At 42.8% G+C, this 25,547-nt stretch overlaps 1 protein-coding gene across 2 annotated transcripts in view; it reads right to left on the reverse strand.

The window, feature by feature from the left end:
* LOC139760484 (3-oxoacyl-[acyl-carrier-protein] reductase FabG-like) overlaps positions 1–7,822 on the reverse strand; it is a 36,881-nt gene extending 29,059 nt beyond the window's left edge. Inside the window, exons 1-3 of one of the 2 annotated variants that reach the window (XM_071683766.1) lie at positions 7,521–7,822; positions 3,822–3,974; positions 1,214–1,376 (exon numbers count right to left, since the gene is read on the reverse strand). In XM_071683766.1, the coding sequence (XP_071539867.1) occupies positions 1,214–1,376; positions 3,822–3,974; positions 7,521–7,644 (440 nt within the window). In that variant the 5' untranslated portion in view covers positions 7,645–7,822. Of the gene's footprint in view, positions 1–1,213; positions 1,377–3,821; positions 3,975–6,333; positions 6,368–7,520 lie in introns of those variants that run through there. The other variant, XM_071683768.1, reaches the window with a different exon arrangement.
* Between the last annotated feature and the right edge of the window lie 17,725 nt (positions 7,823–25,547).

Raw genomic sequence — 25,547 nt, forward strand, 5'->3', positions numbered from 1 at the left:
AGCACTGCTTCCCTGAATGTCTCCTATTTCTCATCCACTTCCTTTGCTTCATTTACTATCACCTTTAGCCATTCTACATCTAATCTTTCCTGCTGTTCCTTCAAACACTTTTCCAAGCTCACTTACTTTCACCCCCTGCTTCACTCTCATATTCCCTCTGTTCCAAGACTCTCTATAGGTTTTCACTTTTCCTTCAACCAAGTAATGATCAGATATCCCATCAGCTGTCCCTCTCAACACATTCATATCCAGGAGTTTCTCTTTGAACATCATTCAATTTCATATGAAATTCAATAATGCCCTCTTGCTGTCTCTCCTTCATATGAATGTCCCTCTTTTTAAACAAGATATTCCCAATCACTAGTCCTTTTTCAGCACACAAATTCACAAGCTTCACTAATTATATCCTTAACTGCAAAATTGCTCACTTCCGCATTTAAATCACCCATCATCAATAGCCAATCTCTTGCATCAAAACTGCTGACACATTCACTCAGCTGTTCACTGCTTCCCACAATACAAAAGTAGCTCCAGGAACAGACAAAGTAACGGCCTCATTCACTCACATTCATTCCCCACCTGTCATGAATAATGCACCAAAACCACAGCCCCTTATTCAAAACCAATGCCCACAGAACTTATGTGATTTTCCGAAGATGACTCAGATGCTCTGGTTCAATCCACTGATAGCAAATTGCTTCCTGTACAAAACACTGCTCCAGTTCACTTCAGCCTGTGCACACCTTTCACCCTTCTACATGTTCAGGCCCTATGCACTTAAAATCTTATGCCTACACACACTTACATATAGTTGCATAATCATTTATACTTAAGAATCACTTCTTAAGAGAGGTTGTCTCTGACAAAAGCACCCATAGTAACCAGGGTAAGGTAACACTTATGAGCCATAAAAATGTCAAAATACTGGCGGGAGATTCAAACAAAGTTCACATACACTAGCACTCATATGATGATTACTGAAGCCTACTACAAAGTCTTTACATTATAACTCTCAGATAGTAAGGGTTAAATGTGCATCTTTCACATGGGATGATATACAATGTGAAAATAAAAAAATGAAGCTTCATTTACCAGTTTTTTTTGCAATTCATGATATGAAAATAAATGGATTCATACAGAGCAACCAGACCTTCTCAGTGAAAACAATAGGTACTCAAACATGAGTTTTATTTCATACCACATTTTCACTCACCGGACATTAGTATTCATAACACGATCATATTGTTCCAGGGATGTGGTCTCAATTGAACCCATTTCTAAGATGCCTGCATTATTTACTAGAATATCTAGCTGTCCATATTTCTTGATGGTTTCTTCAACAATACGTTTTGTATCTGTCTCATCATTCAAATCAGCTGGGGAAGAGGGAATAACATTATTTTCTGCTTAAACTCTAAAAAACCATGAAATGGTTAATAAACTATCCATCTTTAACAAAGTCACCAATCTACCAATATCTTGCTGCTTTGGTTGCTGAGCCCCTTTCTTACCTTCCTAAAAGGTCATCTTTTTCTGATCTGTGGAACTTATTTCAATTTTCTCTCTTATACTAAGTTCTAGTCTCTTGAACTGCCCCAAGACAACATGCCAACACACTTTGCGGTAAAAACCAACTGTCCAGTTTACATTTGTTACGCCTTTTTTATCATACTTGTTTGCCATTTCCAGTGTCAGCAAGATCACGGCAAGAACAGATGAAGACGAGCCACATTTGCTCACATCCATTCTCTAGTTGTCCGCTACACCAAAACTACAGCCCCCTGTCCATAGACAGGCCCCCAAAGACCTTTTGCTTGGTTTCCCCTAGCTGTTTCACATGCCTTGGTCCACTGACAGCAAGCAGCCTCCTGTTTACCACATTGTTCCAATTCACTCAATCCTATGAATACACCACAGTCAGTTCTTGAATAGGATGAAGTATGTCACAAAGTACACATATGTTTACATGCTAATGGAGGGGGGTTAGAGACTAGAGAGATAGAAAAAAAAAAGCCACATGGCTATAGCCAAGTCCGCCACCACTTCAAACCTCCATTATATTTTGAAGTAAGTTTTCATTAAATACAACCTAAACTAACAAATGTAAGTCTCTAGGCTTAGTTGTTGCACGTATAGATGTAACCCTCATTTTAGCACCTTATGCATTTCTCTCTTACGAGCCCTTTTAGAGGGTGGCAATTATAGTGGGTTTGTTGGAGGGAGAATAGTGAAGTATATCTGCACATGTCTTATTACTAATCATCTTTGGTAGAGGTGTGCACTTAGCATGAGAGAGAGAGAGAGAGAGAGAGAGAGAGAGAGAGAGAGAGAGAGAGAGAGAGAGAGAGAGAGAGAGAGAGAGAGAGAGAGTTTCAGGTCTAATTCTCAAGTACGGGGAGTGGGTCCCATTAGGCCATCTAAGGTGAATGTGATAATAACAAATCTAGTATCACACTCTTATATGTTTACTATCATTTCGCATTTGTGCAGCAGCTTATGATTGAACACAATTTCTTTTTACGTTTCTGTTCACAAATGCTTGCTTTGCAATGATCTATATAACTTGTAACTCATCATATCATGGATGGGGTCCCTTTTCTCTTATGAGATTAAAATATATAAAATCACTGTTTCACTTGCTGGTAATGTAAAATAATGACTGAACTTTTTTTTTACTTACAAATCATTCTCCTATCATACTTCATAAATAATAATCATAGTATGCACTGAGAAATACAATAATTACTGTTTTATAAAAAAGCTCGACAAAGAAACACGATTAGGCTAAATGTGGTCAGGCATGCATAAATGTTAATGTTCATCTAACACATGCAATGCTGTTTGCTGTTATTTTTTTGTACATATTATATTTCTTTAAAACATCTCTCTAGGCTAAATATCTCTAAACAATCTGTGAAAAGGCATCCTTGGGCTATTACACATGGGAATTGCCTAAACTGTGAGGCAGCATCATCATTGTGCTTTTAATTCCACCAGAGAATGAATTAAGTTACTTTTCTGCAAGGTGTGAGTCACTTCTTAGTCAAAGTGGAAGGTGTGTTTGATGAGGTACAAGTGCTGCCTTGCTTAACAATCTCATGTGACCACATGCTGCCAATGCTATGGTTTGGTTTCTCATAACTGGTTTAAGCTCTCATGTCCAGCATTTCTCTCCTTTGAATAAAACTTTCATATCACTTTTGACAGAGGGAAAGACAGTTTTAGAAGTGAGTTAATACTGAGGCAAGCCATCATCTGAGAAGGTAGCACTAGTCGAAAAAAGGGACAGCATCATTCAATAATCTGTAAATGAGCAAGGTGCCAAAACAGGCAGCAAGGTGTTGCCCCAAGCTGAAATGCCTATGCAAAACTGAATGGTGAAGATGAGCTATGACAATATGAATGGAGTTATGAAAAGTAAATAAGAAAAGGGAATGAAGAGTGCAATGAGTGAAAAGTCGAGATAAATATTTCAGATGAAAACACCAAGAGAATGATGGTCAATCATGTGTGGTAGAGACATTCCATGCATAAGATGAAAGATAGTCTCATTCGACTTTCCACTGATTATTCAGAGTAAATAAGAAATACCATTGTAATGAGAAACTATTCAATTTAACAAACATGATATAAACTGTGGATATACACGAGTGAGCTGTAGGTACTTGACCAACCCATAATACACAGGAATTGGTTAAAAGATAATGAATGAAAACTCCTTACATAATATATAAAATTTGCAAGCATAATACATGTAATCAAATGTTTTCTCACTGAGGTGTTAGTTTTCATTCAAATATAATTCACCTGAAATATATTACCTTGAACTGTAAGAGGCTTATTGCTGGCATTACCGCTACTGCATTTCTCCGCAACAGCATGAAGATTCTCAACATTACGACCAGTGAGCACTAGTGATGCTCCAAGACGAGAAAATAATATGGCAGTTGCAGCACCTATTCCAGAAGATGCACCTGAAAGTAAGGAATACAATTATTCATGATACAATGTGCAATGATATGTTTACAAACACATTCCAGCAAATATGCTTCACCATGTCACTATTTGGAGAAAACAATGTCAACAGTACTTATATGTCAACTATGACTTTAGGTCATGTTTCTTAAATTAGTTCATAGAATTAATATTATCATTATACTTGATCGTGTATGTACATGTATTCATACATGTACATATACACATATGCATACATACACATACATTACACAGACATACACATATGCACACATTTCCATATTCACATTTGCTTGCTTTCATCCATTCCTGGTGCCACCCTACCCCACAGGAGACAGCATCGCTACCCCGTGTCAATGAGGCAGCGCCAGGAAAACAGACAAAAAAAAGGCCACATTCATTCGCACTCAGCCTCTAGCTGTCATGTGTAATGCACCATAACCACAGCTTCCTATCCACATCCAGGCCCCACAGGTCTTTCCACAATTTACCCCAGACATTTCACATGTCCAGGTTCAGTCCATTGACAGCACGTCTAATCCGGTATACCAGATCGTTCCAATTCACTCTACTCCTAGCACACCTCTCACCCTCCTGTATGTTCAGACCCCGAATGCTCAAAATCTTTTCCATCCTTCCACCTCCAATTTGGATTCCTGCTTCTCCTTGCTCCCTTCACCTCTGACACATATATCCTCTTTATCAACCTTCCCTCACTCATTATATCCATATGTCCAAATCATTTCAACACACCCTCTTCTGCTCTCTCTCAACCACACTCTTTTTATGACCACACATCTCTCACACTTTCATTACTTATGCAAACAAACCACCTCACACTACATATTGTCCTCAAACACTTCATTTCCAACAAATGCACCCTCCTACAAATGTTTACTTTATACATTAACATTATCACTAACTTCCACTACTTTCCCTGCAATAGACTCATATATTTTCATACAAAAAAATTTATTTGAATCGTGCCCTAGCACAGAGTTTACAGAGGATCCTACCTAATGCTCCTTCCTACCTACTACTTCGATCTGTTTCTACCTAATGCTATTACCTAAATGTTCCTACCTATGACTACTATCTATTGCATTGACAATTTTGCCAAAAGGCAGAGCTAGCACACAGTGTTCACCACAGAAAAATCTAATTAAAAAGAATGAGCTGTGTGAGTTGTTGTCAAGTGTTATGTGACAAAGACAGGTTGTGTGCTTGTGGACAGCATGCCAATAGTTCATGTGTGGGTGAGGCAGAAACAAAAAACAGCTACTCATTCAGAGGAGAGCAACTTTACAACCAATGAAGTGCTGGCGGGTAGATTTGGTAATATACTTCCCTGGTTGTTGGCTGCCTACCTAATACTACCAACCATGCTTTATCACTCTTATTCTCTTCTTTACATACAACACAACCACTGCCAATCAAAAAATATTCATATTCCAAAGCTATTTTTATGGCAGGATTAAACTGAAACTTTACAGTCCTTTTCTTAAAGTGTCCCCCAAAACTGATGCTATTCCTAACCTCCATACTCAGGAAATGATACAAGTCTCCAATGTACAGAAACTTCAAAACTGGTGGAGCTGAGTTCATAATACATGTTTAGGTTAAGCCCTCCATTAAGTTTTCAGGTTTGGTCATAGTTTAGGTCCTATGGTAAGTCCATTTATTAGGTTCCGTTGCCTTTACATTAGGTCATGTTCCTATACTTGATTCCTTGGTTATGTCCCACATCAGGTCTTTTGGTTAGGCTAAGTCCAACATTACATCTGTAAGTTAGGTTTTACATTAAGTTCTGAAGTTAGATCCTACACTGAGTTAATGTAAGTCAAAGGCCAAGTCCTTCATTTAAATTCTAGCTTAGGTTGTTTCATTCTACATAAGGCTAGGTCTTTTGTTACACAAGGTTCCAAGCTTAGATCCAAAGACTTTACCTACCATCTACTTGATCAAACCTTCTCTCCAATCTAGCTTAGAACCTAGCCTCTGACCAATCCTTAGTGTGCCTACAGCAAGGTCTGGCATAAAGTTAGCTCTATCGATTTCAGACCCTGGGGAAATATTGGATCAGTGCTGGTCCTGAAGACACTCCATTTGTAAGAAACCATAAAAAAAAGTCAACGGGGGGGGGGGGGGGGCTATGATAATCATGGGTTAATTAATGTAAAAGGTAGGATGGACAAACTCAGGACCTACCTAGCATGGGCCAATAGGCCTCTTGCATTGTCCTTACTTCTTATGTTCTTATGTAAAAATTGACAAAACTATGAAAATTTACCTTACTTTCCTTAGAGGTAGATTAACCTTGATTTTCAGTTATAACTGAAACAAACCATTATTATTCACCTGCTGCATCATGCCACATGGTCAAGTGTGCACAATGAATGTGTTTGTGTACACACTAAGGTATATCTCCAGGACATGGCTGCAAATAAACTATCGCAACTACATTCTTCATATAACATTAAAAAATGTGGAAAATATCAACTGCTACAGGGTGTTACACTTAAAGGTTATTGAGTCTGGATAAGCACACTCTAATAATTAATGTCAAGCAGGTACTTAACCAGTCTGGCTTTTACTTCGTTTGTGGTACTGGCATTTACTATTTGTGGTCGACTATTCTATTCACATGCATGTCTCTGATAGCAATAATCCTGTTTCATCCGTAATTTGGGCCTTCCTTTGAAAAATTTCATTGTATTTCCCTTTACAGAAAGTGATTCCTGTCAAAACCTTGCATCTCTACATCCTCTCTGATCCTCCTCTTCTCAAATAATTATAGCTTTAAGGTACTTAACCTCTCGTCATAGCTCTATATTAACTCGAAATCAAGATTTTTGGTTCTCCACTGGTTATTTTCCACAGAAACAACACAGATTTTGTCGTATGGTGATCAAATATACACAGTATTCAAGTTTTATATACTGCATATCCCAAATACTGATGTATCTTTCCAGCACAAAGTTTTTCCTCACAGATCTCATACCAGTGTTATGAGAGATTTTCATGAAGTTACATCAATGTGATCCACCTACAAAGTCTACGTTTTCCCTGATCTTCAAAAACCCTCCCCACTATCCCCGTACTTATCATGTAGTATTTGTGTCCTTGAATTTGTACTTTATGATGTTACATTTGTGTGTGTGGGTCTAACACCACAGAACAACAATCTGCCATACATGGGATATAGTATGTGTGGGTATACGTGTGTCCATACACAGAAGACATGTATATACAGAGACGGGGGCAACACGAGTGTAAAACTCTCACCCCCTCCCACCTTAATTTTCAAATATAAATCACAAAAGTCCAACGAGGGACGGAGAAATAAAGAACATCACACAGATTGTTGTAGTGAGGTAGTTTCATCAAATCTGGAGAGTCCAAATATGGTTTGGGTTGCTTCCCTGATAGTTTAACCTTTTTTTTACCACAGCAACAAAATGACATCCTCTTTTACTCTTACTATATATAATAACATGTAGTTATTTTCCTATTCGACAAATTTGAAAACTTTAAAAATTATACACCTGTGATAATTGCAATCTTTCCTGCAAACTTCGAAGCCATGGTTAACCTTTTCTCGTCGTGCTTAGGTGACTGTACTGAAGCAGCTGTAAACTCCTTGGCCGCCAGCATTATATTTATTAACATCCACGTACACTGCCGTCGGTAATATCAATTTTTTATCACTTTACACTATCTAACATGAAAAAGAGGTAAGATCTTTCAATTCTTTCCTGGGGGTAAAAAAAAAAAAAAATGGTTAAAAGAATGATAAAGGAGATACCGCTGTGGGTAGAGATACATGCATTGAACTGATTGGTGTCTTGCATTAGAAAAAACATAAGTTAACATAGCCTTAAATGAATGAATGATAATACACAGCTATAAGTTACATAAAGATGTACAGTAACATGAACAAAATCCTAAGTAACACGAATATTCCTCCCCGTAACTAATGCAGCTCGTTACAAATGCTGTCTATATGTAAAATACAATTATATTTATTTTCATCAAAGGTAATACATGCGCAAGTCAGGGCTAGAAATGTTGCAGGAACAACGGCAAAAAAGGCGAGGTAGTTCTGTGGTGCTTTTACAATATAAGATTGTTGTTGCCTTTGCTCCTGTTGCTCCTACGGGAATGTGAATCATGGTACTTCTGCAAAACAGATAAGGCGTAGCACGGTTCATGTGGCGTTGTAGAAGGGAGGAGGCGTTCCCTCGGTCCCGTGGTTGTGCTATAGACAGGAAAAGGCGATACTGAGGTCTCGTGGTTATGCCTAAGTTCTGTGGTGCTGCCACAGAAGAGTGTCTTTGCCTTGTCAGTGTCGCACAGGAAAGGCCGTTCCTTGCTCTCATGGTGTTGCTTCTGAGCGGAGATGTCACGGAGGTCCCCATCACTGTGCTGCAGAAGGGAGGAAGGCGTTCCTTATTTCCCGTTGTTGTGCTGCAGAGGGAAGACAGCGTTCCCGAGTTCCTAAGATTGCGCTACGTACGGATGTTCCCATTCACTTGCTGCAGAGGGAGGCGTTCCTTATTTCCCGTTGTTGTGCTGCAGAAGGAAGACAGCGTTCCCGAGTTCCTAAGATTGCGCTACATACGAGAGGAGACGTTGTCGAGGTCCCGTGGTAGTACTGCAGAAGAGGGAAGGCGTAAACGAGGTCCTTCGGTTGTTCAACAGAGAAACGTTGCTAAGGTCCCGTGGTTGTGCTGCAGAAGGGATGAGGCGTTGCCGAGGTCCTGTAGTTGTTCTGCAGAAGAGGATTGGCGTTCTCAAGGTCCCATAGTTGTGTTATAGAGGGAAAGAGACGTTGCCAAGATCCCTGTGGTTGCGCTGTAGAAAGGCGTTGTCAAGGTCCCGTTACATTACTGCAGAAGACAGGCGTTGCCGAAGTCCTGTGATTGTGCTACAGGAGGGAAGAGGCGTTGCCGAGGTCCCTTGATTGTGCTACAAAAGGTCCCAGGCTGTGCTCTTGAAGGGGGTTGGCGTTGCCGAGGTCCTATAGTTGTGCAACTGAAGGGGGGAGTTGCCGAGGTCCTGTGGTTATGTAACAAGGGAAGCGTTGCCGAAGTTCCGTGACTGCTGCAGAAGGGAGCAAATGTTTTTGAGGTCTTGTGGATATGCTGCAAAAGGGGAGAGGCGTTGTCAAGGTCCCGTGCTTGTGCTACTGAAACGAGAAAGCGTTTATAAGGTCCCGAGGTTGTGCTGTAGATGGAAGATGTTGCCGAGGTCCTGTATCTATGCTGTAGATGGGATACATTACCGAGGTCCCACAGCTGTGCTGCATAAGGGAGGTCTTGCCAGGGTCTTGATGGTTGTGTTGCAAAAAGAGAGATGGAATATCTACTAACTTGGCCTCTGCATCATACGTGCTGCAAAGACAGATGGTACAAATGGGGCTATACGATTCGTGACAAATGAAAGATACATCGTAAATACTGAACATTATTAACGACTTTAACGCGCAGATATAAAACGAAAGCAGCAGAGAAATATACGGCAGAAACTTCACGACGACAGAGGTATAACATAAAGGTATACAGTACGTAAGTCAGAGCCCAATTGAGCGTGTGGGGGCCCCTCCCCTTAGGCTGGAAAAACGATTGATGTCGCGTTTTACTATTTGCAGACTAGGCGAGTCCAGAATATCTGGTTCGAGGTTCAGAATGGGAAGGCTCACAAGGCTGACCGTCTCATGGTACATCTCAGTGTTCTTATAAACTTCAGCTTAAAGGGTACTTGGCGCGCCGTTCAAAACAGGTTGACATGGAAAAGCCTTCTATGGAATTTACTCGCTAACATTCTGGAAAAGCCACTCTCCAAACGTATTCTGTCACTCCATCTGACTCTCAGCCTTGAAGGTCTTATTAATCTGTCAAATACGTTTGACTTGTAGGTGACCCTGTGAAAGTGTCCTAAATGCCTTGTGTTAACATGCCTCTGACTTAAGACCGCGACAGCAGCGATCCCATGGATCACATTTAGTTCTCATTGAGCTTATTACCTCTAACATAGGCTTCAGTCCTCCATCAACATACATAGTCAATGATGCTTAGCTTAGCTAATATCCTACCTAAATCTACAAACTGTAACACTACACACGCACATCCAATCTGTACGAGGTGTATAAAAACGGCACCAAATTTACGTATACAGCAAATCACTTGCAAACTTCAGCAAACTATACCATGCACATGCATTTCTGAAGCGTTTCCTTCCCCTGCCCATCTTTACACCGAACCCCCCCCCCCCCCTCAAAAAAAAAAAATACAATGGTGTGCCGCAGGAAAAAAAGACGTCGGCAAAGGTTCCGTGAGGCTCCAGCACTCTGCTGCTACTGAAAGAGCTGGCCTATATTTTTCTGGGATGTCAAGGGGATTCTCTTGATTGATTATATGCCACATGAAAACACGATCATATTTGCTGACTTATTCTGGCCTGATTCGAAAATTGCGCATAGCCAACGGGAGAAACGTCAAGGAACATCGACCGAAGGCTGCTGCCATCCCGTGATGATGAGACGGTCTACAAGGCCCGTAATGCACAAACTGTTACGTTCGTGGTTTTGAACTTTTCAACTACGCTCCGTGCAACCCTGCCCAATCCCGCACCCCTGCAAGTGATTATTATATTTTGCGATGCTTATTACCTCTCCTGCGCTGTTGCTGCTCTGAGAGTGATGCACCCCCTGCTCAGATTTACTCCTCTGCTATGGGTTACAATACGGAGGGTAGCTGTATCAGCATCCTGAGAGGCAACCTCGGATGGGGATTTAGCGAACCGAATGTCATCTAGTGTAGGGATGGCTAGGGTGCTGAAGCCGATGACTTGAGCCAGATCCTCTCTCTCCTCTGGAACCATGTGTGAATGATTTGCCCGTGATGAAGGCAGTTACACGCGAGAGATTTAAGGTGTAACGTCATCCACCGATAGTGTTTGCTTGAGACAACCAGTCCTCAGTTTATCAACCGTCTCGGTCGAGAAAGTTAACGTGAAGTAATTCGTGGCAATGGATCCCGATGAGAATCTTGAAAAGGAAGCGAGGAACTCTTCATTTAATGAAGGCTATTGCTGCCAAGCTTCTTGTGGTAATGATGAGCAGATACTCGTAGGAAACATCGCTAACCATGCCATTCACTACCCTCACCTGCAACGTAGCCTCCTCGCTTTCCTGCTGAGAATCGGATAGGATATTGTTCCTTCGTTCGCAAGGTGTGTCCTAAATTCAAGCCGCCTGCATACAGCAGTCGGGGGTCCCAGGTTGACACTTCCAGTCTCACTGTTGCTACTCCCTGAAGTGCATAAGATATATGGTCACCACTTTAAACTCGCCTCATTTTCTTCCTCGTCTTCCACTAGAGCTCAATTGCCCAAGGGAGGTCTGGCATTTTTATGAAGTGAGAGACTGGATGAACATATCAAGTATTTAGATGTAATGCACAGTCGCATGTCTAGAATGTCTCCTAGGAATTACAACATGTTATGGCTGTTTATTAAATATGTACTTCACTAAGCATGTTCCATAACAAGGATCAACTGCAGGAAGGTGTAGGGTAAATCGTCCTCTTAAACAATTACGCCCAAGATGCCAATACTCATAGTGAACGTGATTTTAAGCAAAGACTTATCAGGAGGTAAGGATCTGACGATGACAGATAATACCCCCTTCCCCACTCAAGGCTTCTCACACGTCAAACAATGCTCTGTATATGGGACACAACTGGACCATAACATCCTGTCACTGCTAATTCACTGTCATGAAAGAATGTCACATTTCCAGTTAACTGAGAATTGGTGGAACGTCCGCGATATACATTTTGTAGATAAAGGATGGACGATAAGTTAATTATAACCAAAAGTGTAAACTATGAGAATACAGGAAGGTGATATGCAGTAGTTGTATACTTTTTACTCTTTCTGAAGGTATGACAGTCTGTTAAGGTTTGGGTTCTAGGGTTCAACGTTTCTGCGCAATATACACACTCACTCCTTGACATGAGTACATAAGGCTCATTAACAGACATGTGTGAGGTGGTAGTGCTGGTGGGTTGGATGGCGGGTGTTCAATAATGCAAAGGTAGGCGGCAGCACGCGAGCCAACAACCATTGTTCACCGTGTCAGCCTCGCCTCCCACGACACCACTCTCCTTCACCAGTCCTTCAGAACAGCTGGAAGGCGATATTATTGATATTTGAGAAGTATTAAAATAAATCTATTACGATGATACATTATATTCAACTGGGAATCTGCAAGGCAGTTTGTATGTAAGAGAAATTGTGGCTGACGGTGGGACTCCACCATAATGTACACAAAAGCGTTTTTCCTGCATGAAAGCTCCCTGACAATTATTTCATGTACCTGTAGATATTATATTTCTACTCTTTGTGTCAGGAGACCCTAGGCGAACATTTGCTATCATGATAGTTATGCACAAGCTACAGTATACAATCTACGATTGAAATATGTGCAGTGAGCTGCTGTATAAAGTAATATGTGGCAGGCAACCACTGACAATGGAGGTATACAACTGCTTGAGTATTGAGAGGGCCATTGAGGTGGCGCAGTGAGCCAGCACTGCAGTGCCTGTTAAGTTCTTCCTAACCAGGTTACAGCAACTTACACATGGGTTGCAGGCATTCAGTCCACAAACATACTCACTCCATCTTTATGTAATACCAACACGAAAATCACATGACTTTTCACTCTTACCTCTGTTTCCTATCTATGTAATGTTACTGAAAGCATACCAAATCAATGTTTAATCGAGGAGGACTGAGTGGCTCCCAAGGCCCTCTCGATCACCGTCAATCGACTATTACTTATGGCATCTCACACTGCTCCTAAACCTGGTTTAATCTATTTCTGCAGCTTTCATGATCTCAAATCTAGCCTCCCTTCTGTGGTGATGTTTCTATCCTCCAAGACGACCTCTTCCATGATTCAACCGTTCCTGTTCTAAGGCCATTCAGGCAAGGGATCTAACATACTGTGCTTGGAAAACCTCTCATTCGATCGACTTCCTCCCTTGGCTTTCTTTCTAAAACCCAGTTATTCGAGGATTGCCTGTCCTCTTCTCCATCAAATCTTCAACTATAGTCTCTGCTGCAGGGCGGTGTTTGTGCTTGTCTTATGGATCTTGAGTTTCCCAGCCTCGAAGGCATCTGGCCCAGGATTTCTCTAATAGCCTCTGCAACTTTAATGTTTCGGGTACTTTCCCACTGATTGACACAGCTGTGTAGAACTTAGACTGTTTGTCCTCTTACCACGAAGTGTTAATATCTTCACATCCTCGTGTTGGATATTAGGTTGGGATTTTTTGGTACACCAAAAAGATTGGTTAACCTCTACTCAAGACGAACCCGGTTGAGCTCCTTTCTTTTCCCTCCGCTAAGATTAAGTACAAAATGATCGAACATCCAACATCGACCGTCACAACCATTCTTCCAACACATTTAACCTCTTTCTTCTACCAATGAACCCTACCACTATAGACACACTATTTTCACCTCCTGAAGATCCTCCGACCACAATATTATCTTGGTCAGCTCCACCTGAGCACGTCCTTCCAAACGCCAATTCCAGCCCACTGGTCATCCTTTCACAGTTATCATACTGACTTTCCTCGGGACCAGTCCTGTCTCGCTAGCCGATATTCCCTCAGCTATGCTGATCACACACAGGATATCTTGCCTGGATTGGTCTCGGGACTTAAATACGCGAGCAAATGAACGGAGATATGCGTGACGAACAATGAATAGGAAAAATGCGAGTGTAGTTCGCTGTGACGAGTATGACTATCTAATTCAGACGAAATTACAAGGCTACTTGTTCAAAACACAGTTACGAAAAGGGGATGGAACGTAATATACTGTATACACGACAAAGCTGACTTTAAGTACCCTATCTACCCAACGCCTCAAAGTCAGTTTAAACTTCTTTTTTTTCAATAACGTCGATACTTCTAAGTTTTTAAGGGTATGTTAACAAAATTATCAAACAATTCAGTTTTCATAATGGAAATAAAAATCAATGTCAAGCTCCATCTTTAGGCTTGATTATCCAGAAATGCACTGGTTACCTCCAATTCTCGCGGTCACCTCTAGTTCTCACGGTTACCTCCAGTTCTCTCGGTTACTTCGAACTCTCGCGGTTACCTCCAGCTCTCGCAGTTACCTCCAGTTCTTACGGTTACCTCCAGCTCTCGCGGTTACCTCCAGCTTTCACGGTTACCTCCAGCTCTCGCGGTTACCTCCAGCTTTCACGGTAACCTCCAGCTCTCGCGGTTATCTCCAGCTTTCACGGTTACCTACAGCTCTCAGTCTTCCATAAACCAACTTTTACAGGTCTGGGTGCTTGGTAATTCTATGCTACTGCCATTTCAACTTACAGCTTTTTTCCGTTATCTAGTTTCACCTGTCTCCAGAGTGAGATCATGTTCTTGAAGATATATATACCACAGATAATGGATATATAAACGTAAATAAATTTCTAAGATAAGAAAGTATAATTCTAAACAATGTATTTCTGCACTTATTAGGAAAGTGATTTATATCGTGATACCAAATGTAGATAAAGGGACCGTGAACATCAACACACCTTTCAAAACAATTAGAGTTAGTTTTACCCCGAGATTTATGTTACATTTGTAGTACCTGTAAACTCCTTTAGCTTCGGGCATACCTGCCCTCGTCCTTCATCTACCGTCAAGCTGGCAGAGCCAGGGTCAAAAAGGCTCCCCTTGAACTATGCTGACCGAGGGAATCCAGGGCGAGTTCTGTAGAAAAAAAAAAAAGAATATAGTATTCATATGGTAGTTTATATTCTGTACCTACAGCTTTCATGTTTTAATCTATAAACATCTTATATAACTGTTTGATTAATGAAATTAATTGTAAGACCACTCAAGCCATAATCATATCTGTTGTGATATTGAGTATGTCTGGTACCACCGTGTTAACAAGCCTTTGTGCCAGTATAGGTGTGCAGTTCTAGTAACTAGAACGCTAAATTTCCGTCGGTTTGAGGCAAAAGAAATGTCCTCATTTCCATAATTGTCATTGTATACATTTCATATTATTCTGGTTTGGAGATATTTTTCTGAATGTACAGGAGTTTATTCTGGGTGTATATATATCATCCTGGGGATACGGGAGAAAGAATACTTCCCACGTATTCCCTGCGTGTCGTAGGAGCCTAAACGAGGTGGGTGGGGGTGGGGGCTGGAAATCCACCTCTCCCGTTTTACTCTTCCAAAAGAAGGAACACAGAAGGATGCCAGTGAGGATTTTCCTTCGAAGTCAATCATCTGTTCTTGACGCTACCTCGTTAATGTGGAAAATGGCAAATGATTAAGATTTTTGGGGAGGAGGGCGTTAATATCGTGGCTTTTCACAATTATTACAGTGGGCTATCGCCAGTTGTTGCTTTCTCTTCATAATGAGTAAATCGTCAATAATAAGCCTATACTGCTGGTCTACACGAGCAAGAATGACGCAGTGAGTCTCCGAGTCAAACTGACCCTCAAAAATGCATTGCCTTGGACCACTAGGCAGCAACACACGAACCATCAAAATCACGAACGGACGAACACTCGTGCATAGTGACAGTGTACGTGGCCGAAGAATTACCCTTAACATCTGAGTTTTAAAAAAGAAAATTCGGCTGTTGGATGTAGCTTGGATGTTGACGGCTCTAATAGATAGTTCATCGGGTCTAAAGCCCAACGAACCAACCAATTTGGGCCCGTCGAGCAAGACTGGTCGAGGGCTGCGTACGTCTTCAGTCAACAAAGGTCATCCAGTGTTGTGCTCTTTCCCATCAGGATAATTTTAATGTAATTAAATGTAGTTCTAATGATAATATGGGAATATAAAATCACTTTATATTAAAATATACTCAAACACCTGTTAAACAAGTTTTCAGCGTCTTTCTACATATAAATGTGATGTATGAAGTATTGTTTTCGAAGATAGTTCCTAGTTTTTCAATGAACATATTGTTTTTTTATGTTTTTCTTTATACTGTTTCCCTTTTAACCGTTAATGATGAAATATTGAAATGTTAGAAATAAAGATATCTGTTGGGAAACGATATATATCGTTAGACACAAAAAGTTCAGCAAGAGCGGACTTGTGGAGAAAAAGTAGCAAAGTTATGATTTGAGGATAAATGTCCACCAAACTTCTTGTTCATGAAACAAGTATAGACTATCTTTTGTGTCGTTAGTGACTGGACAGCTCCCAAAGCCGCAAATAAACTCATGAGAAACATTCATCGCACGGATGCCCTACCAGACAACTGCGTCACAGTGACGAATCTTATCCCGAGACGCAATTTAGCTCAGGATTGTCACCTGCACGGAGCAGCTCACGCTGGAGGACGAATCTATCGGTCAGCCAGAGTTGTGGAATGCACGACAGGATACGACTACGTTCATGATTAAAGATATGTGAAAGTATCGTGACAAAAGGTGGGCTGAAAGAACTGACACTGCTGTGGCCGGTACTGTTCATTGGGTTAAGCAAACTTTGCATACCAGTTACCTTTCTCTTGCCAGGATACTATCCTATCCAGTCCCTGATGATAAGGTGTACATAAGCTATCAGTATATAGTATGCAGACTGTCAGCAGAAGAAAGTACTACCCTCCTCACAATGTGTTGAAAGAGAGAGAGAGAGAGAGAGAGAGAGAGAGAGAGAGAGAGAGAGAGAGAGAGAGAGAGAGAGAGAGAGAGAGAGAGAGCTGGAAATCCTCTCCTGTTTTACTTCTGCAAAAGAAGGAACAGAGAAGGGGGAGAAATGAGGATTTTTCCCTCTTAGGCTCAGTCATCTGTTCTTGACGGTACCTCGCTATCGCAGGAAATTGCACACACACACACACACACACACACACACATATATATATATATATATATATATATATATATATATATATATATATATATATATATATATATATATATATATTATTTATTTTTTTATTTATTTTGCTTTGTCGCTGTCTCCCGCGTTAGCGAGGTAGCGCAAGGAAACAGACGAAAGAATGGCCCAACCCACCCACATAACATGTATATACATACACGTCCACACACGCACATATACATACCTATACATCTCAATGTGCACATATATATACACACACAGACATATACATATATACACATGTACATAATTCATACTGTCTGCCTTTATTTATTCCCATCGCCACCTCGCCATACATGGAATAACAACCCCCTCCCCCCTCATGTGTGCGAGGTAGCGCTAGGAAAAGACAACAAAGGCACCATTCATTCACACTCAGTCTCTAGCTGTCACTCAAAATCTTTTTCACTCCATCTTTCCACCTCCAATTTGGTCTCCCACTTCTCGTTCCCTCCACCTCTGACACATATATCCTCTTTGTCAATCTTTCCTCACTCATTCCCTCCATGTGACCAAACCATTTCAAAACACCCTCTTCTGCTCTCTCAACCACACTCTATTTCCACACATCTCTCTTACCCTTACATTACTTACTCGATCAAACCACCTAGCGTTAGCGAGGTATCGCAAGGAAACAGACGAAAGAATGGCCCAACCCACCCATAGAAAAATGTATACATGTACATACACGTCCACACACGCATATATACATACCTATACAATTCAACGTATACATATATATGCATACACAGACATCTACATATATACACATGTACATAATTCATACTTGCTGCCTTTATTCATTCCGTCGCCACCCCGCCACACATGAAATAACACCCTCCTCCCACCGCACGCACGCGAGGTAGCTCTAGGAAAAGACAACAAAGGTCATATTCGTTCACACTCAGTCTCTAGCAGTCATATATAATGCACCGAAACCACAGCTCCCTTTCCACATCCAGGCCCCACAAAACTTTCCGTGGTTTACCCCAATACGCTTCACATACCCTGGTTCAATCCATTGACAGCACGTCCACCCCGGTATACCACATCGTGACAATTCACTCTATTCCTTGCATGCCTTTCACCCTCCTGCATGTTCGGGGCCCGATCGCTCAAAATCTTTTTCACTCCATCCTTCCACCTTCAATTTGGTCTCCACTTCTCGTCCCCTCCACTTTTGACACATATATCCTCTTTGTCAATCTTTCCTCACTCATTCTCTTCATGTGACCAAACCATTTCAACACACTTTCCTCTACTCTCTCAACCACACTATTTATTACCACACATCTCTCTTACCCTTTCATTACTTACTCGATCAAACCACCTCACACCACATATTGTCCTCAAACATCTCATTTCCAACACATCCACCCTCCTCCGAACAACCCTATCTATAGCCCACGCCTCGCAACCATATAACATTGTTGGAACCACTATTCCTTCAAACATACCCATTTTTCCATTCCGAGATAATGTCCTCACCTTCCACACATTCTTCAACGCTCCGAGAACCTTTGCCCCCTCCCCCACCCTGTGACTTACTTCCGCTTCCGTGGTTCCATCCGCTGCCAAACCCACTTCCAGATATCTAAAACACTTCACTTCCTCCAGTTTTTCTCCATTCAAACTTACCTCCCAGCTGACTTGACCCTCAACCCTACTGTACCCAATAACCTTGCTCTTATTCACATTCACTCTCAGCTTTCTTCTTTTACACACTTTACCAAACTCAGTCACCAGCTTCTGCAGTTTCTCACACGAATCATCCATCAGCACTGTATCATCAGCGAACAACAACTGACTCACTTCCCAAGCCCTCTCATTCACAACAGACTACATACTTGCCCTTCTCTCCAAAACTCTTGCATTCACCTCCCCAACAACCCCATCCATAAACAAATTAAACAACCATGGAGACATCACACACCCCTGCCGCAAACCGACATTCACTGGGAACCAATCACTTTCCTCTCTTCCTACTCGTAACTATGCCTCACATCCTCGATAAAAACTTTTCACTGCTTCTAGCAACTTGCCTCCCACACCATAAACTCTTAATACCTTTCACAAAGCATCTCTATCAATATCATATGCCTTCTCCAGATTCATAAATGCTACATACAAATCCATTTGTTTTTCTATTTCTCACATACATTCTTCAAAGCAAACACCTGATCCACACATCCTCTACCACTTCTGAAACCACGCTGCTCTTCCCCAATCTGATGCTCTGTACATGTCTTTTCCCTCTCAATCAATGCCCTCGCATACAATTTCCCAGGAGTACTCCACAAACTTATACCTCTGTAATTTGCACTTCCACTTTATCCCCTTTGCCTTTGTACAATGGTACTATGCATGCATTCCACCAATCCTCAGGCACTTCACCATGAACCATACATACATTGAATATCCTCACCAACCAATCAACAACACAGTTATCCCCCTTTTTAAAAAATTCCACTGCAATACCATGCAAACCCGCCGCCTTTCCAGCTTTCATCTTCCGGAAAGCTTTCACTACCTCTCCTCTGTTTACCAAACCATTCTCCCTGAACCTCTCACTTCGCACATCGACTCGACCAAAACACCCTATATCTGCCACTCTGTCATATAACACATTCAACAAACCTTCAAAATACTCACTCCATCTCCTTCTCGCATCACTACTACTTGTTATCACCTCCCCATTATCCCCCTTCACCGATGTTCCCATTTGTTCTCTTGTCTTACGCACTTTATTTACCTCTTTCCAAAACATCTTTTTGTTCTCCCTAGAATTTAATGATACTCTCTCACCCCAACTCCCATTTGCCCTCTTTTTCACCTCTTGCACCTTTCTCTTGACTTCTTGCCTCTTTCTTTTATACATGCCCCAGTCATTTGCACTATTTCCCTGCAAAAATCGTCCAAAATCCTCTCTCTTCTCTTTCACTAATAATCTTACTTCTTCATCCCACCACTCACTACCTTTTCTAATCTGCCCACCTCCCACGCTTCCCATTTCTCACACAAGTCTCCTTCTCAAGCTCACTTACTCTCACCACTCTCTTCACCCTAACATTTTCTCTTCTTTTCTGAAAACCTCTACAAATCTTCACCTTCGCCTCTACAAGATAATGATCAGACATCCCTCCTGTTGCACCTCTCAGCACATTAAAATCCAAAAGTCTCTCTTTCGCGCTCTTATCAATTAATACATAATCCAATAATGCTCTCTGGCCATTTCTCCTACTTTCATACGTATACTTATGTATATCCCTCTTTTTATACCAGGTATTCCCAATCACCAGTCCTTTCTCAGCACACAAATTTACAAGCTCTTCATCATTTCCATTTACAACACTGACCATGAACACCACTTATTCCCTCAACTGCTACATTACTCACCTTTGCATTCAAATCACCCATCACTATAACCAGATCTCGTGCATCAAAACTGCTAACACTCACTCAGCTCCTCCCATAACACTTCCCTCTCATGATCTTTCTTCTCATGCCCAGGTGCATATGCACCAATAATCACCCATCTCTCTCCATCCACTTTCAGTTTTACCCATATCAATCTAGAGTTTACTTTCTTACACTCTATCACATACTCCCACAACTCCTGTTTCAGGAGTAGTGCTACTCCTTCCTTAGCTCTTGTCCTCTCCCTAACCCCTGAATTTACTCCCAAAACATTCCTAAACCACTCTTCCCCTTTACCCTTGAGCTTCGTTTCACTCAAAGCCAAAACATCCAGGTTCCTTTCCTCAAACATACAACCTATCTCTCCCTTTTTCTCATCTTGGTTACATCTACACACATTTAGACACCCCAATCTGAGCCTTCGAGGAGGATGAGTACTTCCCGCGTGACTACTTCTTCTGTTTTCCCTTTTAGAAAATTAAAAGCGAGAGTGAAGGATCTCCAGCCGCCCCGCTCCCTCCTCTCTTTGTCGCCTTCTACGACACGCCGGGAATACGTGGGAAGTATTCTTTCTCCCCAATATATATATATATATTCCTATGAGTCCACGAGGAAATGAAACACGACAAGTTCCCAAGTGCACCCTCGCGTAATAATCACATCGTCAGGGGAGACACAAGAGAGAAATATAACACAGTCAGTTGATATACAACGAAGAGACGTAGCTGGGACGCCATTTGGTAAACGTGACTACCTGAATGGAGGTCGGGCTCGTTCGAGTATGGCATCAAGCGTATTGTAAACATATAATGGGGACAAGAATGGGAACTGTTTACAAATTTGATCAACAATAAAGCTATCCAATTTGTATAGACCTTCACTTAATGTTACAATTCTTTGTGTATTTGATAATAGAAGATTCAACATTTCTCGTGGTACTGGAGTTAGAGTTAATAACTGAGATGGCATTATTCAAGTCAATACAATGATCATAATTTAACATGATTAATCAAAATCATAATTTTAAATGGGTGTGTAATATCATTCCAAGTTAGAGGTCATTACCTACCTCTAGACTAGTGGGAGATTAAGGACTGGGTGAAGCAAGACCTTAATGACTTCCATACGTTGCTAAGTAGTATTCGCACCGTTTACATCTACACTTTAGTGAACACAGTTCTGTCGTTTCTATTGAAGAAGTACGGGCGGGGAGGAGCAGTACAGGCTAGAGAACCTGCAGTACGGGCGGAGGAGCAGCAGTACAGGTGGGGAGGAGCAGTATTGGCGGAGGAGCAGCAGTACGGGCTGGGGAGCATCAGTACGGGCAGGGGAGCAGCAGTACGGGCGGGGCAGGGATAGCAAGGTTGTGGGTTGTGTGCGTGTATAGTGTGCGGTACCTGCGGTCTGGACAACCTCGCTACACACTTACATCCTGACCATCACGAGGCCCACATCATCTTCCCTGGCCTCAGTAACCCAGACCCAGTACCAGCCAACTGGGTGAGTATGACGTATACACCATGCGGGTTATGGGGTCAACCTCATCAGGCTATTAATCCCTCGGGTAATTTAAGGAAATCCGGATTGTCTCATTTTCACGGCCCTTCAAAGCCGCCCCCCAGCCTCCCACATGATGCGCCACAAACACCTACTGGCATCACCACAACAGGAACCGTTCCAGCAAAAGCCAAGTTCTTTCAGGCGGATCGGTGTCTTGGGCCAAGTTTATGCTCCGGAGGAGGTAATGCAACGAGCATACAAAACGAGTCACACTCCCGCTGAAGTCAGAGATATTGAGGTTTCTCGTACTTACAGTATCAGGATTCATGCATCTCTCTCCTGTTGTCTATGGCCATTGATGTCGGGAATTTGTGTACGTCGTTGCAGGTGTATCGCTTTAACCAGTAGCGCTGTGGCTGTTGCTGTTTCCCGGTAACTGACGCCGTGACTGGTCGTGGCGTTGTAAGCATGGTGCTGTGGTAGGAATGGGTAGAGGTGCTCTAGTGCTGTGGCCGTTAGGGTACCGTGGCAGCCACGGTAACTCTATTCTGGCTGCTGTCACAGCCATGATCATGCTCTTAAGGTGCTGTGGCAGACTTGGTAATTACTTATATGTATTGTGCGTGCAGGGAGTTTTACCCTCATGGGGTCCTATCATCTAATCATTCAGGACAACTTAAAAGTACTTCTTTGCACCTTTTCAACAACTTCTTGTTTAGTTTCATGTTATGTCATCTGGTTGTCTTATTCATACATTTTTCTTCGTCGCCATTTTGGCTTGAAACCTTTAAGGTCACTCTTCCCTCTTCTCTTTTCCATGGCGTACTGAATGAAAGACTTCTCGCCTTTCCCTGTAACTGTGATCTCTTTACTCTGGCACGGTCTTTTTTTTTTGCTTTCCTCTGGCTGGACCTTCTCTATCAGCTCTTTGTGCTTCTTTAGGTGCGGTGACCAAACTTGAGAAGCATATTCTAGTTTTGGCCTAAGTAGGACATGGACAGCTTGCTCAATATTTCCTTATCCATGAACAATTTGTCTCATTAACTGTTTTCTTAATGTGGGACTCTGGCGACGTATTAGGGTGGTGGTGATGATTGGAGTGATTGAGTGTGGTAGTAGTAGTGGTTATGTTGGTAGTGGTATGTTAGTGGTTATGTTGGTAGTGGTAGTAATGGTTATGTTGGTAGTGGTATGTTAGTGGTTATGTTGGTAGTAGTGGTATGTTAGTGGTTATGTTGGTAGTAGTAGTGGTAGTGGTTATGTTGGTAGTAGTGATGGTTGTGGTTAGTGGTTATGGTAGTAGTGGTAGTGGTTATGTTGGTAGTAGTAGTAGTGGTGGTGGTATGTTGGTAGTAGTGGTTATGTCGGTATTAGTGGTGGTAGTAGCAGTAGTAGTAGTGGTGGTGGTAATGGAGGGTTATAATGGCTGCGCCAGAAGTGGTGTTGATGATAGTTTGTGGCTGCACACGTCAATCTCCCACACGCACCCCGGCTGATGTTGCCGACACCTCGCTACACCAGAGGTCAGTCGATCGTTCATGTACGTATATCCAGAGTGTACACCCGACACGGCTAGTGTGTGAATGCTTGAATCTGGTCGTAACTCGCTTTGATAGGGTCGTTCATTCGGCTCCCTTCATGGGTAGAACAAGTGTAATGGCACATTACCCGCCTCACGTGACGATGTTCTGTACGGCTGTCCATTCCTGGGCTGTGGTACACCTTCCAGGGGAGCCATGTCATCTATACTAGCCTTGGCCAACCTGAGGCCTTGCCATCTATAGTGGCCTATGCCGTCCTTGGGGTTGCGTTATGGTGACATTCACTCGTGAGTCAAACGGCTGGGTAATGCGAGGCTGCCACTCGGCGGGACGTCCCTAAAGGCAGCGACAGGGAATCGAAGATGAAATGGCGAAGGCAGGTACGCGTGCCAGGTTAAATTAACCAATTAGCCTGTGGTAGGTCAAGACTGGCTGCATGGCGACTCCATATCACATGATGGTGGGACGTGAGGCTGGTATGCGGTGGTGGGCGGGGAGCCTAGTGCCAGCTATGGGTTGGCACACGACAGGCTGGGCTGGGGCGGCAAGCACCCGTGGTTGCGGGGGGATGGAGATGGGTCTTGACTCTCGGAAAGTCCTACAAGCAGGGTCACTCCTGTCTCCAGGTTTCGAGGCTGAACCGACTTGACGGATGGGTTCTAATAATGCGGCTGACGAGCATTTACAAGGCCTCTTTACTTCATGAGATGTGAGCCCCCTCCCTCCTGTGGTGCCTCCACATTTGGCTGTGTTGTTGCTAAAGGAAGATCTACTCCCAGCAGCAAGGCTTGCAGACTGCAGCTCACAGCGCTTTCCCAACACCACAAATCAACGTATATGTTCTGTTCCACAGTCTATAGCGTCATTTCCCACAACCGCAGATGAGCTATCGATTCGTGAATACTTCCATCGCACTGTGTTGCTGATGACATCATCAGTTTCAGTGGCAGGAAAGTTTACGTTGTCGGTTGACCTGTGAGTAACAGGGCCATGACAAGGGGTCGGTTCTGTACGCATGGATAAGTCTCACACTGTTACGGATAGGAGTGTCGCCCTTGTGGTCGCGGGTATATTTCAATTCATGATCGCACAATCGACGGCATGGGAGTTTGCATGTGTACGTTCAGTTAACCCGCCAGAAAATTTACATGCTTAAGTTCAGCGACTCACTTACGATTGTTCTGAATACTGGCTGGGGTCTACATTGTCCAGGCTGTTGTTTGACACTGAGAGGTGTCCAGGCTACTGTTTGACAGTGAGAGGTACTGTTTGACACTGAGAGGTGTCCAGGCTACTGTTTGACACTGAGAGGCGTCCTGGCTACTGTTTGACACTGAGAGTCGTCCTGGCTATCGTTGAACACTAAGAGGTGTCCAGGCTACTGTTTGACACTGAGAGGCGTCCTCGCTACCGTTTAACACTGAGAGCAAAGGCAACATTTAGACTTAAAAGTAAAAGATTTTCCAGTATGGTACAGAGCCAGACACTCCTCTGTCCCGGGGCCTCCTAACACGGCCCTAGGGCCCACGCCTAATCCCAGGGCCCTCACACAGTCCCCGAGCCTTCATACGGTCCTGGGGCCTCACCAGGTTCAGGACCTTCATTGTCTGAGAACTCTCACTCGGTCCTGAGGTCCCACATTGTCCTGGGCCCCTCACCGTGTTCAAGACCTTCATGTCGCCCTTGGCCTTCACACAGCCCTTGGACAGTACTTGGCCCCTCGCGCGGTCTCGAGCCTCTCATACAACCCTGGACCTTTAAGCATGGCTGGGCCCTCACAGTTCTGGGAACTTCACACCGTCCTGAGACCCTCACATAGTTACGTGCCCTCGCACTCTCATGGACCCCTCACACGGTCTCAGGTCCCAACACAGCCCACAGGAACCTCACACAGTCTTGGTGCCGCCCAAAATGCCTGGGACACTCAATAATCAAAACTTTCACATGGTCCACAACCCTCACATGTTCCTAGGGCCATACACAGTCCTGAGCGTCACACACCAAAGCTCGCCACTTACCTCAGCTCACCACACCTCACCACATTCCTAAGCTCACGACACCCCTAACCTCACTCATCACACACCTCCGCTGACTAAAACACTCAGCTCAAAAAGAAATAAGAAAAAGATCACCACACTCTTGAGCTCACAACATATGTGTCTCAGTTCACAA

This window comes from Panulirus ornatus, chromosome 37, assembly GCF_036320965.1.
Source record: "Panulirus ornatus isolate Po-2019 chromosome 37, ASM3632096v1, whole genome shotgun sequence".
Lineage (NCBI taxonomy): Eukaryota > Metazoa > Arthropoda > Malacostraca > Decapoda > Palinuridae > Panulirus > Panulirus ornatus.